We start from the raw sequence: 16,036 nt of genomic DNA, 5'->3' as shown, positions 1-16,036 counted from the left end.
TGATGCGGCTCCTCTTCTTGACACGGACAACCGAGACACGGGCATCCTCCTGGGAGATACACGTGCATCTGGAAGGAAATGGTATTTGGCTGGTGGCAAACGATGGACCTCGTTAAGGCGTTGCCACGGGAAAACCATCGATCCTGCTCAGGCATCGGGGAACAAGCTTGGTTAGTAAAAAGGGGCCGACGTACACTGCCGGACGGAGCGTATACGAGGGCTTTCTGCAAGACACGGTCGGCCTGGCGGGGGGAGACCTCCCTAGGTAACGCGAAACGAGAGTTAAAGCTCTCGCGGGGCGTGGTGTACAATGGCAGCCACTGCGACAGGGTCGGGGCCTGCCAAGAGACTGTCTGTATAGCCCGAGAGGACGGATGCGCGTGTCGGTGCACAAAGAGCCGGGACTCAACTACCTCACTCGCACTGAGGGCCTGAAAACCGGTCTTGATCGGTTGAAGCGGTGTCGTCCTAGTTGAACAGCCCGTGATGTGTGCTTAAGGAGCACACTGAGAGACACCCAGGGTGAGAGGCTTTGTCCACCTCAAAAGTCCAGAAGCCTCGTTTATTGGGTGAAAAACTGGGGTAGTGGTCTATGCAAGTAGACCTGCCGAAGCTACCTAATGTCTCTTGGCCATTCTCGGCGGAGCTGGCCGGCATGGCACATGTGCTGGGCATGGTCGTGGGACTGAAAGACTACAGGATCACGCTGCTCACAAGCAACAAAGCGGCGTTCTCACGCTAAGAAATCCTCGACAACAATCTGGCCAAAAATTTATCTGTCGGATGTCCAAGTTGATGAGAAGATTGCAGAGAAATGGAAACCGGATCAAATTTGTCTGGATCCCCACTAGCAAAGACAACAAACTCTTAGGTCTGGCTAAAGAACAGGCCAGAGCCGCGACACAAGAAGATGCTCTCCCGCAAGAGCGCGTTCCGAGGATGAAGTCGACCACATTGAACATTGCACGGTCCCAAGCAGTCCCCAGAAATGGCCTGCCAGCGGACGTCGGAAAACACGCCAAACGAGTAGATGCAGCACTTCCAGGAAAGCACACTCGACTGCTGTATGATCGCTTGTCGTGGAAAAAAGCGAGCGTGCTGGCCCAGCTCCGGACTGGCATGGCAAGACTAAATGGATATCTGTATCGGATCAACGCGGCAGAGACAGATCAGTGTGCATGCGGACAAGCCAAAGAGACCGTGGAGCACTTCCTTTTTCGATGTCGGAAGTGGACTGCGCACCGGACGGAACTGCTACAATGTACCAACACCCACCGAGGAAACCTGTCCTTCTTTCTGGGAGGGAAGTCGTCTTCTGATGATCAGAAGTGGACGCCAAACCTAGAGGCCGTACGGGCCTCAATACGATTCGCCATCGCGACGGGCCGACTCGAGGCCACTTAACCACGCCGACCAACCTAAACCACCCCTTTTTCCGATCTAACTTACCAAACACCTCGTGCTACAGATAGTAGACGTGCTTCAACTGCCGAAGATAGGATGTTGAACACTTGGAGAAGCGCCTCCAAACCAGCCTACTAACCAAATTACTAACCCACGAGCATCCGCTGCGACACTGCGTGCTGAAAAGACACATACGGCAAGGTTTTATGCACGGGCTCCAATGAGACACAGTACTGTATATATTATGACATGTATAGTAGTTAGCGATAGTTGCCCTTTCGGCTCAGCCGCCGGGCGTTAATGAATTGTGTGTGTGTGTGTATCGACGCAGTGAATACAACATGAGATCAACCACGCTTAGGCTCATAAGCTAATGGTGAACTTTTCTTTTTTCAGTGGCCTAAGGTTCGAGTCGTCTTTAATTTCATTATTTTAGGGAGCCTCGTCTCTGAAATACGAGAAACTCGTCGTCTACCACATTATAACTACCACAACCGTGAAAAAACATGAATGCCGCAACTAACACGCCACCCATTCATCTCTATACATTCTGTATGCCGATGCTTCTTATTCAGATCACCATATTTATTCTTTTGAGCTTGCGATTTGGTGAATTGGCACCCAGAACTAGGCGGGGCCTGATAATTTTAGCTCTTTAAAAGTCGAACAATACCACATTTCTACTTTCCTGTTCGGACCACGAAGAGGGATAGATAAGCCTTGGATTGACCGAAACCTATCATTTATAGCTACTTCATGTCAGAGGGGATCACGTAACTCTGGCACAGTGCATTTCACCGGGACAGTGTGTTGCGTGTGATGAAAGAGTGACCTTCAACAGGGCGCCTCAAGAGCCATGCATTCCGACTATCTCACATCATCTTCAATTGCATCTCACTCTAAATCTCATATAGCAAATGTTTCATCGAGCAGTAAGCTTTGCATGTAGTGAATCCCTGACACGCTCTATAAAACTTTTCGCTGCCTAGTTTTCTTGATTGTGTTAAGTCTGCTGCATCTACCAACTATCCCTGGATGGCCTACATACCCTCTTGTATAACCCTTGAAGCATCTGACACTGATTCTTCTGAACCAATATGACGCCCTTTTTCCTAGATCAACCCACGCATCCGAATCACGTCCACGACCAGCTCAGAAGAAAGCTACCAGTAGCTTTTGTATGATCGATGAGCTAACTCACGCAAAAAAAAGCAGAAATACACCTAAGTGCCGTGTTGATGATGATGATGATGATGATATTCTATTAACCTGATGCTGCCTAGCTAGAGTCGCAGTGGCAATGCAGGCGCTTCGTCCGCCCGAAGCAAGAATATGCCCAACGCCGTAACCCACGCAGTAAAGAATGACTATGCACAAAGGAAATAGGTATCGCGCTACCAAACAGGTAAATATGAAGCCAAAATGAAGCCGAAATGAAGCCGAAATAATGCCAAACAAAGAAAGAAGCCCGCTAAAGGAACGTCACTGTCGCCATGCAATATGCAATATATATCCTGATATCCCCGATGTCCTCCTGTAAATCTCCTTCTGCAGTTGTCAACTCCCTTCTGCCCCGCTAGCAGTAGCATACCCCGCTTCGATCGATTATGTTGTAGTGTATTTTCGCTGTCGTCGTGGTCGACATCTCAGTTGTCGCTCACTTTGTTGTTGGATACACAGCGTCTTCACCCCTTGCCCGTTCCGGTCATTCCCGGTGTGTTGGTTCAGTGTCTTCCTCGGGTTCAACGTCGCATTGGCGAAATTGTCCGAGAAGACCAGTTGATAACATGAATTCGGCGACGTAGCGAGTCGCCTGCGGGTAAGACATGATAGCCTCATAATCTATCGGGTTCTGTAGATCCGTCCTCTTGACCTTTTCCACGAATGTCTTCCTTAGATCCACGTATAACGGACACTGCAGGAGGACGTGCCTTGGAGTCTGAGAGCCCTCCTCGCAGCTGCACCTGTCCGACTCCGCCTCGTTGATTTTATGCAGGAAGTGACGCAGGCCGATCCGCATCGACCGCATCTGCACCAGAATCGAAGTGTACGGCTTCGATAAGCCCTCGAATAGTTTCAGAACCTTCTTATGCGGCACCTCGACTAATCTGTGGTTCGGTCTGCCCGTTTTCTCCTTCGCCCACTGTTTTGCCCACTCTGCACGGATCCGGGCTCGAACTTGCCGTTTGGCGGTGGTTGCGAGCCGTAACTTAGGGCTTATTCCGACGATGTCGGACCCGGAAGAACCTATCTCCGACCCCGCGCCCGCGCCCGCACCCGCACCCGCACCCCCTTTCGCTGCCTCCTTCGCCGCAGCATCCGCCAGCTCGTTGCCACTCACGCCCACATGTGCGGGGATCCATCGAATCGTAACCGAAAGACCGGGCGTGAGGGCACGGATGTGGGTATAAATTGCATGGAGGACATATTGGCCGGATGGGCGTTTGGGGTTCTGCACAGCTTGAATCGCGGCCTGCGAGTCTGCGAAGATCACCAGTTCGCGAGGGGGCTGTGGGTGTGGGTATGACTTGTGAAAGTGACAGACAGCCATCTCTATTCCGGAGAGCTCGGCAATATATACTGTCGACTGGTCAGAGCTGCCTAGGTGCTGGCGTTCTGCTACCAGCGGCTCCGCCTGTGGGGCTACCGCGGACGCCCTAATCATGCCTTCGTATCCACTCCCGTCTGTGAAGAATATAGTAGGAGGAGGATTTAGAACAGGGTCTACGCTAGGCTCCGCTTCCGCGATAACAGCGTCGACTTTCGCATAGAGAGCGTTGGTCAAGATCTCGTTGTGTGATTTTATCGCAGCTTCTGCATCTTTAATGATGCATCGCACTCTTGGCTCCCACGGCGCGAGGACAAAGGCCGTCCTTGATTCCTATATAGTCTTTGTGCGTTCGAGAACCTGACCTTTCTTCTGGAGGGCTTCTAGAGGTGAGAGGCCTCCCAGTTTCACTTCTTGGGACTTACGTGGCTGGCGTGCTGTGAGACAATCCGGCTGGGCCCATTTGGCCCCTGTTTGGATTCTGATGGCTGTTTCCTCGATGATTTGTCGCATTTGTAGCTGGATTGGCAGTAGATAAAGTTCCACATTCAATGCAGTAGCAGATATGCTTTTGAAGGCACCCGCGATGAGAATGGCCGCACGGCGTTGAATTTGTGTAAAGATACTGGTGATTCGATTCGTTTCCGTTTTAGGGACAGTAGCTGGGGAGTGCCACGCAGCCACGCCGTAGAGTATCTGTGGTACCACCACTGCCTGGTATACTATGCGCATGGCCATAAGTGGGGCTCCCTATGTGGAGCCTGTTATTCCTCGGAGGGCTTTAAGACTACCATTCGCTTTTACAGAGAGCTTCGTACGGTGGGTACTGAATTGTAGTCGTTTATTAAGCCAGATTCCGAGGTATTTGGCAGATTCTGAGGGTTGGATTGTCTGATTTGTGGTCTATACTGGTAGCTGGTCGTTACCGGGGTCTTCGACGATGATATCGTAGATATCTGGTGGGTGCTGTCGGTTCGGTAGTGGTGTAATTGTCGCTTCTGGCGCTTGTTGGGGGTTGGTGAAGTGGATAAGTTCGAATTTGTCCGGTGCGAATTTCGCTGTATGTCGTCGTGCCTAGGTATCTGCTTTGGTGAGGGCTTGTTGAAGGAGCTCCACGTTCCTTGCGTATGTCCTAGACTCCACGATCATGGCCACGTCGTCGACCCATCCGTATCTACGGCACTTAGTACTATCTGGCCCGCGGACGTAGTATCCTCGGACCAGCGGGGTGTTGAATAGGAGAAATAGGATCGGTGAAATCGGGGACCCTTGCGGAATGCCGGTCTCTGTGGCGAAGAGCTCGCTGATGTATCCTGGTAGTTTAAGGCGCGTGGATCTCTCTGTGAGAAATGACTGCACCTATGGCACGAAGTGCCTAAGCCTAAGTGTTCGTATATTATGAAGTAGTCGTTGGTGAGAGATATTATCGTACGCCCCGGAGACGTCTAGAAGAAGCATACTTACCTTCTGCCCGTGCCCCTAGGCCTAGTGCACCCTGTCTAGGATCAGCTGGATCGTATGGTCTATAGAGATACCTTTTCGTCCTCCGAGATGTGTGTTAGGTAGTAGGTGGTGTTCCTCGATAGCCTAAGATATCCGGCTGGCGATGACTGCTTCGAGGAGCTTCCCGAGGGTATTTATGAGAGTAATCGGCCGATATGACTTTGGCTTACGGAAGTCACGAGGGCCTCCCTTGCGTAAGACGATAGTGATAGATTGCTGAAAGTGGCGTGGGTTATACCCTGTTCGTACGTAGGCGTCGAAAATTGTGGTGAGGATTCTGGTAAAGTCCTTGCACGCGAGGAGAAGCTTCTATACCCTATTTAGTAATTCGTTAGGCCCGGGGGCCTTATCCGGTGGTGCCCGTCGGATTATATCGATGACCTCCTGTTTAGATATTGGTGGGAACTGAAGCTGCTCTCTTATGTGGGCTCTCGCGATGTCCTCGAGGTTAGCTTCGGGAGGCTGTGGGAAGAACGCTTCTCGTAGTACCTAGGCCTTCTCCTTATCAGATTCTGCCAGCTGGTTGTTTATCTTTTTGAGTGCCGGGATAACACCGCCAGAGCTCTCCCCGCGGTTCCTGGCCTACTTTGATACCCTCTAGAGACCCCCTTGGGCCGTCCTTGATTATGTCTTTGATCTATGCACGGAACCCTTGGTGGAGCGCCTTGCCGATCACTTTTCCCTTCTTATTGCGTGCTGTTTTGTATTCCTGATGATCTTGGTCGTCTTTAGAGTCTCTCTAGCGTCGGAATAACTTTCGGGTGGTGCTGATTGCCTCCGTGCACTCGGGGGTCTATCCGGGGTGTGCCTAGGCTGATGGACGGGCCTAGGGCGTTGAGACCTGTACGCCTCGCTATATGACGCTAAGCAGAGACTCTGTAGCTTTATTAATCTGTTGTGGTGTCGTGATACCTTCTGGTATCCCCCTTTTGCCTAGTAAGTTCGCTGATATAAATTCCAGAAACTTCTCTATATCCATCGCTTTCTAGCAGTGCCGGCGAGTATCCTCCACACTCTGCGTGCTTAGATCGACCGACGTGGAAATTGGTATATGATCTGAGTCCGCGTGTGTGTCCTTACTCACCGCACACGCTATTAGGCGTTTACGGAGCTTCTGTGAGGCCAGGACTAGGTCGATGGTGGTCTGGCTCACTGCATTCATTCTCGTCGGAATTCCTGGTTCCGTCTATAGTTAAAGGTTTGCTGTATCTATTAGTTCTAACACCTCCTCCGCCTTAGCATCCTCCTCTGCGTCGTTACCTCCCCATACCGGGTGGTGTAGGTTGAAATCCCCCATAATCAGGTACGATATCCCCCTCTGCTCCTTTGTTGGCTTCACTAAACATCTGAGGAGGTTTAAACCGTCCCCTGTGATCTGGTCATTATATATATTGAAGACCCGTACCTCGCTGATATTAGTGCGAATCCTCACTTCTTGTAGGTCCCCTGAGTGCGCGTAGTGCGTCCACCCCGCTAATTTCTTCGATATGTATATGTATACCCTAGCCCGCTGGCCTGTCTCTGTCTCTGCTGGCTATAGTAGCTCGTGCGTCCCCTTAGTAGGGTGGTGAGTGCTGTCCTGGAAGGGATTCTTCTATGGTTCCTGGATGGCGATGATGTCCGCGGCTAATACTTTGGGATCGCGCAGAAACTGCGCTATGACCCCGTCCTTCGATCGATTCATATTGTACTGGAATATGGTGAACTCTTTCATTGAGAACTGTGAGATTTGGAGGGCTTTGCGCTTCTGTTATTCCGTCGGAGGCGTGGTTCGAATCGGATGTCCATCACCTCTGTCTGCGTATGTCGACGCTTCCTCGGGTTATATATATTGAAGATCTTGTTACTGATCTCGGTGAGTGCTGAGCTGCCGACTGTTGATGGCTTGTAGCTGGCGTCATATGCTGGCTCTGAGGTAGGGACTTCAGGTATGCTGACTGTGGCTTTAGCAGCCCTTTTGGTGAGCTCTATTAGTCTCCGCGACTTTCAGGAGCTTATGCTCTCTATGCTGACTGATTTATTCTTTGATTTTGGTCTCTTTGTTGTTTTAGTGGCTGCTTTGGTAGCCTTTGTGGTGGCTGGCTCAAAGTTGATGCCGTCTCTGTGGAGGGTGCTGGCTCTGTCCGGTTGGCTTGCCTGTGTGGCGTCCTCTGCCGGGCAGAATGAGTCTTCTGCAGTATCCGTAGATACTGTGAGCTCGTTAGCGGCCGGCTGCTGCCGCTGGAGGTCACTCTTAGACACTGTGGCCCCTGATTGAGTGCTGGTCCCCCTCTTCTCCTTTGCTTTCGCCTATTGACTAGATTGTAGGCTAGTCGGATTTCCAGTTGAACTTCCCGCTTGTGCAGCCCTCTCAGCAGTGGTCGAGTCGCTACTCTCGGTGCCGCTACTCTCAGTTAATGACTGCCCGGCCGGCGTGCCCCACGAACTGGCTGGCGATGGCTACAGCGCCGGAGATGGCGCCTTAACGGAGTAGTGCGCTGGCACTAGATAATATCGTGGCCGATATCTCGCCATCTCCTTCATCTTGTCAACCCCACGCACCCGGTCCGGGCAGTCGTTTGCCCATGCAGCGTGTATACCTCCGCAGTTGGCACACTTGTTTTCCTTCAGCGTGCCGTCGGCCTTAGCGCTGCACTTCTGAGATAAGTGCCCGCCGGCGCAGTAGACGCAGGTTGGAGATTGATTCGGGCAAGTGGCTCCTATGTGACCATACTTTTGACAGTTGTGACACTGAAGTACACGGATAGCCCGGTCGTACATCACAGCAGTTAAGCAGCTCCCGTCCCAGAAGACCCCCCGGTCAATCGCCGCGTTGGCTGGCAATGGAGATGTGAACTCGACCACCAGTGATCCCGTCTTGCCCGCAGGCGTCCGAAGCCACGATAGTCGAGTGATTTCCGCCTCGCCCCAATCCGGCCCATTGTTGGCGAGCAGCTGGCCGATCACCTTATCCTGCACGCCCCGTAATTCCTCCGTACGTGGCGTGTTCACCCCTAGCGAGCGAACGTTAATATCGTGGATCACGATACCCTAGGTCGGAAGCAGCACCTCTGCTTTCCTCCCTAGAGAGTGTACCCAGACTTCACGGTGCACTCGCAGGATTTCCGCTTCCTTGGCGGTGCGCGCGGTGAAGCGGAGATCACCTGACCTTAACTGGCGAGCTGCCTAGAAGCGCACTGAGGCTAGAGGGGCCGAACCGATGGCTTTGGCTGTATGTTCACGCAGCCGGTTAGCCTTTGCGGTCATCTCCACTGGTGTCTCACGCCGATAGCGGTTGACGGCCTCGGGATCGTCAAGGCGGACCGTGATCGCACGATCTGCGGCAATATCGCTCACCGCCGCCGCCACCGACGACGCTGAGCCATAGGAGGAGAGATGATGGGCCGGAGCTGGCGCACCTCTTGCGACGTCTGCCCAGCTGCCGGTACTCATACGGGTGGGCAGATGCCTTTCGGCTGCGGCTCGCACCGCGGTGAGATCCTTCCGCATCTCCAGCGTCTCCTGACGCAGCTGTGAAAACTCTGCACGCCAGTCGGCGCCCAGGGGGTTCTTCAGAAGGTCCCCAGTGAGCTCCTCGAGCAATTTGAGGTGTTGCAGCACTTGGGCGGGCACACGGTGCCCATTTTGCTTGTCAATATACGATAATAACTGCTTGGTGTCGTGATTGGCGTTCAGAAGTCTGGCAGTGGTGTCGGCGGGTGCCGTGCGGCCCGTCCCTGAAACCAGGGTTGGCCACGCGGACGCCGGCACTGGCATGCTGACACGCTCGAAGATGGTATCAGAATGTAGCGCCGGAAGTAATTAAAAACTTCCCGTTTACAGTTAATCGCCAACTGGCGTGGTTGTGGAGTTATTTCAAGAATTCGATTTGCCAAGAGATATGTGTTTTCACCGCTAACGACTGTTAATTTGAGATCTGAATCGATTGAGATACCGAAATATTAAACTGATGAATTTAGTGATCCTGATGATTGATCGGTGATGAGCGAGCCTGTCACGATTAATAAGGGTTTGTGTTGATTTAGGATGCCGACCACTTAAGCAATATAGAGGTATATTCTTAGCCATTAGGTATGCGATTCTTTAGATAACCCTATATCGATCTCATCTACTAAGGTTGGAGAAGTTAGCACTACTGCATCCTTAAGTATGAAATCGATGTCAACTAAGCCTGTTTCGATGGACTGCTAATTAAGTGGAGCGGGAGTCGATGACATTTGCCTCTAAGCAATTTAACTTAATCTCTACTGCACCTATTGCATTCAGCTTATTTTGGTTTTTCCTCCTAGTTCTTAGATTGGGCTTGTGTTGTGGTCTTTAGGAATTTATTCATGTGTACCCGTCTTGCTTTGCTTTGACGTGTTCCTACAATATTGGTTGAAAGAAAGTAGTGTTAAGAACGTAGAAAAGTAGTATTTAAAATCGTCTATCCACCATATCCACCTCAGAATTTCAAATCTCTTCACGCTTGGAATAATTATTTGGTTATCATGGACATAATCATTACCAGCCTGCCATCGGACGTCGGGGCTATTCTGATAAAGAACGTCTCGATCATTCAGGTCGTGTCTATATTTGCGATCGGCGTATATAATGCCTTCGAAACGGCAATTGTCACCTTCGATACATTCAAGCGCTAACCCCAAATAGGTGCAAGCTTGTTTTAATTGCCGCGGTGAAGAGACTGTATATGATGGTGACTCCGACTATGGCGACAGTGATCAGCACCGCCGAAACCTGGTTGCGGAGTCCCTTGGTATCGCAGCTGTCCCCTGCGGAGTCCCTTGATGTCGCAGCTGTCCCCTAGGGAGCATACTTGATAACGCAGAGCCCATGCTGCGGGCAAGCGCAAGTCTGGCACCACTAGGCTCAAAGAAGTAACAGTATGCTAACCAAGTACTTCGTGTATACTCGTGCTTTTACTATAGATCGTCTCGCGATGCAAAACTGCGATCAAAGTCAACATCAGGCCTACAGCTAGACAGTATGAAAGAGAATGCAAACTCATGTAAGCGCTTTATGCGACATGGGGCCGATGATAATAACGCAGTAGGTGTACTAGCGAGATGAACCGAGCGGGACTGATAAATTCAGTTCGCCAACAAAATCAAGGAGGCCATCGGCGCAGTCGACTTTCTTCTCTATCAGGGACCCGTGATTGTTCACTCTACCGAGTACCACGCCACGTGGGGCACTCGACTTACGCACCCATCGGGTAATGCGGTGTCGGCATTTCGAGACCTTTCACGAACTGACGAAAACAAAGTGGTATTTAAGCTTTATCCCCTCGATCTACCAAGAGAGACAACCCTGGTGACGTAATCAGTTGTGCGGAAGCTGCAGCCACATAAAACGATCAAGAAGATTTCAAGGAACGTTACCTCCGATCTACAGTACAGGACGTTTATGTTCCTCGAATATCGTTTAATGATATCTCTTACCAAAATCCTGCTGTCTTTGCTAATGTTAGTGATGAAACATTATCGCTTATAGTAAACGCTAACCATAGTAGACGTAATCGCCAGAGAGCATCAGGAAGAAGAGAAAGATAGCTTAAGTAATAAGCGTAAGTATTCTTCTGATTGGGTTATAAATTTCCAGCTCGCCTTTTGTATAAAATAGAAAGAACTCAAAAATAAATCATGACTCCTACTTTAGAAAGCTGGCCACTTCCAAAAGACTGGATGAAATGCCATTCCTTTCGCCGATCGAAAAAAAGGCATAAAGGAGCGTGCACCATATCTCTAAGAGTTTTAACCCTATGCTGTTGAGAAATACTTGAATATCTCAGGCAATTTACAATTCAGCCTCGACTCTAAAGTAAGCTTACAAAAGTCGATTGTAAGAGAATAGGTAAGTATCATAGAAACTTTCTATATCGCAAGCTTTCGACGCTGAAATCCTCTACTTTGCACATCCTAGATGAGAACTCTAGAAAAGGAACAGAAGAGCCGAGAGACATTTTTCTTAATCAAGTCAGAAGTCAGGTGAAAGGACCGGAAATATTTACGATTCAGGGGGTCATTTAAGATCCCATAATACTATATACAACAGTGATTTGGTCTGGTTGTAATTCGCTATTATCTATAGTTCTTCTAGCGTTGCAGATGTATAACTTGATTTGGAAAGTACAGGTAGCGCTCGCAGATATAGATTTCTACCAGCGATCTAACGTTGTGGGATTTCTAGGCGCTTAGTGCATACCTAAAGAAGTAGCTAAAATTGACGCTTTGACTTTTATAAGTGAATTTCCTATAAGTTACATAAGATAATGTAACATACTCGTAATATAACTTATAGGTGCGACTAGTAAAGCGGTCTGTAGAGCGGCTTTAAGGGCGGTCCTTTAAGCGGCCACCTCAAAAGCGGTCCCAGGAGCGGCTATTAAGGCGGTCTTATAAGTAGTACTGGCTCTTCCAAAAAGGAGAGCGGTTTCAAGAGCGGCATAAAAAGCGGCGAAGACCAAATTCTCGCTTAGTGGCCGCCTAATCAAAAAGTCGGTGCTAGTTAGGAAAGACCAATGTTGAATGGCCTGGGAAGTCTTATAACAAATGCATGATGGGGACCGGTATTTTGACTGAACTGCGTTTCTCGCCATAGTACTATACTGACTTCCTGAATATCTATCTACTATCCGATCTTGCAATAAATATCATGGGTCATCTTATCACATTTCAAAGTTCAACTTTTCGTAATATCTTATCAAAGGCCTCGATATGGTCTTCTGCCTATTGTAAGATAAATCCTTTTTAAAGTCACTTTATCGAGTCTAATAAGATACGAAGTTGTCTATAGGTGAGGAAATAGTAATTAATGGTTGTAATTCACTTAGCCTTTCTCTGCCGTTTCCGTCATCCGCCACTTAAGTAATATAGATAAGTGGCTGCCGCTATATTTGGCTGAATAAGTAACTCATAGGATAAGTGTCTTATTTAACGACAAAATAGATCTACTCTGGCTACAAATAGTCCTCAGGGCGGATTAAAGCTTTTACCACCACGTCCACCAACAGCCGACATAGATAAATGATACTTATTATTAATGACTGCCCGCCTGGTATTATTCAGATTGCTCTCTTACTGTCTCTTGTCTGCGCCCTTACTGACTTTTGGGACTACTTACTCTTCTAGACGTTCGGGATTATTGCGAATATACTCCCCCGCACGTCTATTTTAGATATCTAGACCATAGGTCATCGATCCACTGACTTATCTAAGCATTGGCGCATACCAATGTCACTTAGATTAGCTGCTGTTTATGCATATCATTCTATATATCGGTATTAATATATGGTGGCATACGGTGGCATGCAGTGACCTAGATAGGCTTTGTGGTTTGGGGGGGGGGGGGGGGTTCATTCTTTGTTTTCAGCCCTTGGCTAACGTCGTCGGTTTTATCAACATTTTTTTCCCGGCGCAACGGAATGAGCTGATAAGTAGATTAGCAGCCGTCTATAGATCTCCTCTAGCCTTCTCTCAATAATCGATGCGGTCACATATTGTTCCTGAAGGCATAGGGCTAGGGCTATCCCAAAATATCTCTAGCTTCCAGTGAATAGCTTCCGCTTGGCACGAAACATAATCTACATCAACTTCGGACTGTCGAGACAATGATAACCGCTGTCGTCTCTCTAACCCAAAAGCTAAATAGCCTCGAGCCAGAAGCGTATTCCGAATATAAATATATGAAGGCTAAATATAATTAACGATTCGGTAATCAGAAGATCGATTCTACTAAATCTACTTTATTCGATAGCTGCCCTAGCGAATGAAAGAGATAAACTTATAGTTAAGACTTGCCGAGGAACTTCTTTCAATGCCTACTTCATTAATTCCGATAAGATAAGAGGGCTATCGCGTAAGAAGAACTGAATGTATATGAACTGTAGTAAGAGGAGCGCACGGAATAATTAATAGTAATATGCTTAAAGAATAAACTGAATGCAGTTTTATCTAAAGTTGAGCGCCCTATTCAGAAATAGGAATTATCTTCGTAGATAAATAAGGTTAAATTGACTAGCTGCTCGCCGCATTCCTTATTCTTGAGGCCGAATTTTATATCCCTGTCCTGGATTTATAAGCTTAACCTAATATCTCTTAGAAGAAAACTTACAATATTGAAGTTTTGTTCTTCGGGACTAAACGTCACTCGAATACTTTTTTCTTCAATCGACTTAGAGAAAGCTCGCTCTATTGGTCTCTTATAAATATCTTCTATATCTACTATGAACTTGAGACAAACTTAGGAAACAGATTAACGTTACCTAGTATCCTGTGGCTAATTGCCTCTTCCTGTAAACTTTTACTTAGATATTATACCTGTCTCGTTAGTCATTTATTAGCAAAACCTGCTTTAAAGTCAATAGAGCCGTATCGTAGGGCCTCGGAATACACTCTCGCTATTTTAAGAGGTGCTAGGCGTGTTCCCCTCTAGATTCTGTCTTTCCAATTAGTCGTTATATTTATCGTCGTTTGAATAATCGTTATATACTGAGCCTAGCCCCTAAATTAGCTTAGGGCTATAAGACGCGCGCGAATCATATGAAAATGGTTCACGAGCGTTAATATGGAGGCTATATGAAGGCAATCCTGGTCGAGAGTGTAAGTCTTTTTTTTTTTCAGTTTTTGACCCTTTATAGCTATTAGTGCCGGGACGGAAAGATATACTGAATTCATCCTAATCAGATTCTAAAGATTTTATCATTTATCCTGATTATGTAGTCTATCTGATAACGCACTTCGCTATTGATAACAAGAGAGTTAACTCCGTGGCACTGGGAACCGGCGATGCTAGTGGAGCGGCGGAAATAGTGCCTCAGTTATAGAAGAATAATGTAGAGCAGAAGAAGAATATAGAGCTTAATAAAAGTAGAATAGTGGAAGGATTCACTCCCTTTATAGCACTCTAAGTAGAAAGGGCTCTTCTTCGATACGTGCTTGGCTTAGCCGGAATCTCGGCTGGTGCCTAGTATGGCCTGACTCGTATGACTAAAGGTTAAGTAGAAGATGAGCTGAATAGAACAGGAACCTATTACTATAAGGTAACCGGCTAGGTAATCTCTAAGTGGAACCTTTATTATCTAGAATATCATCGTAAAGAGATGACGCCCGTATTAACAATAAGCAGGTGCGCTGTCCGAAAGGCTACTTAAGCCCGCCCACGATTACGGCATTTTCGCTATTGGTTGAAATCACCGAGCTATGCTTTTATCCATCCACTAACGGGGTAAAGAAGAACTGGAGACCGACAATTGCGACGAATAGGCCATGCGATTCGCGGGTCGAATTATGACGTTAGGGCTACGCAATGTAACCTCAGAGGTAGCGGAGCATCTGTCTATATAGCGTTAGGGGTTAGCTAGCACTCTATATTCGTCAAAAAAGGCCGCTAGTACTAGAGCCGGGCGAGATACACACGCGGGAGTAATTCTAGATAGCTTCGTAGCAAGCTACGCTTCGATGGCTTAGGTAAAGCGTGGCAAAGTTACTTATATATCACACCATACTACTACGGAGGGAGGTATTATCTTAGAGATCCTACTCCTGCGTAGCTGGCTGCCATCATAGAACGGGGCGTCGGATCGAGCGGCTTCTCGTAACCTCAAGGGGGCAGTGCATGGAGCTGAAAACCGGGACGTAACTGGGGGGTGGGGCCGAGACGAAGAGAAAGGGGGTGGCGATAGGTGCAAGATAGAGGAGGTGAAAGGAAATGTCAGAAAGCAAAACAGGTCCAAAGGGCAGGGCGAGCTTTTATGCCGGCGCATCTGAAGGCGGAGCTTACAGAACGATGTATTGGGGCGCTAAACCCAAAAAGGCAAAACTAACTGCATACAGTAATTCACAGGTCCCGGTTTTACAGACTTTATAATTGTACACTGTACCCGAGGTCCAATCTATCCACATTTCATGCCTTATCCAATTCACAGACAAGCTCCATTCCCAAATTCCTCATCATTCCCTCTAGTCCCGCCTCCTTCCACCCCTCCAAATCCCGTGCATCAATCTCAACCTTCTCTTCAACCTCGGATAAAACCCCAACAGGTAATCCAGTATATTTTACCGGTAACCCGACCGAAGTACCAACAACCCGCATCCTCAACCCATTCAAAACCCCCCGTAACTGTTCCGCCCCCTTCCCTCCACCTCGTGACCCATACGAAACAATCCCCGCCGGCTTCCCCTTCCACTCGAAGAATAGATAATCAAGAGCATTTTTCAGGCTGGCAGGAATGCTCCAATTATACTGCGGTGTCACAAAGATAAAGGCATCGTACTGACGGACAACCTTCGACCAGGCGCGCGTATGCTCCTTCGAGTAATGTGGTGTCGGGTCCGCAGGCGGGAGACTAGCAGGGATGACAGATTCGTCGTAGAGGGGAAGGGACTGAGCGGCAAGATCCAGTATTGACAGGGTTATATGACGAGAATCGGTATCGGGAGTTTCGTTGGAAGTTTTGCGGATTGGAATTGTTGGATCAGAGGCGAGGACGTCATGGACATATTGCGTTATCGTAGGATTAAGGCGGGGGATGCGGGTGCTGCATGTTACGATAGCGACGTGTTTGGGTGGCATTTGATGACT

At 48.5% G+C, this 16,036-nt stretch overlaps 1 protein-coding gene across 1 annotated transcript; it reads right to left on the bottom strand.

Annotated features, from left to right (window-relative positions):
- Positions 1 to 15,358: 15,358 nt before the first annotated feature.
- N7520_006240 (NADPH-dependent FMN reductase) lies at positions 15,359 to 16,027 on the bottom strand (the record flags this gene model as incomplete). The annotated part of the gene is made up of 1 exon (XM_057140174.1): positions 15,359 to 16,027. The coding sequence occupies one exon, from the start codon at positions 16,025 to 16,027 to the stop codon at positions 15,359 to 15,361; it is 669 nt and encodes a 222-aa protein (XP_056994180.1).
- Positions 16,028 to 16,036: the final 9 nt, after the last annotated feature.

The sequence above is a fragment of the Penicillium odoratum genome, assembly GCF_028828045.1.
Source record: "Penicillium odoratum strain IBT 22623 chromosome Unknown utg000005l_segment0_segment0, whole genome shotgun sequence".
Taxonomy (NCBI): domain Eukaryota; kingdom Fungi; phylum Ascomycota; class Eurotiomycetes; order Eurotiales; family Aspergillaceae; genus Penicillium; species Penicillium odoratum.
This window is presented reverse-complemented; position numbering and strand designations above follow the sequence as displayed.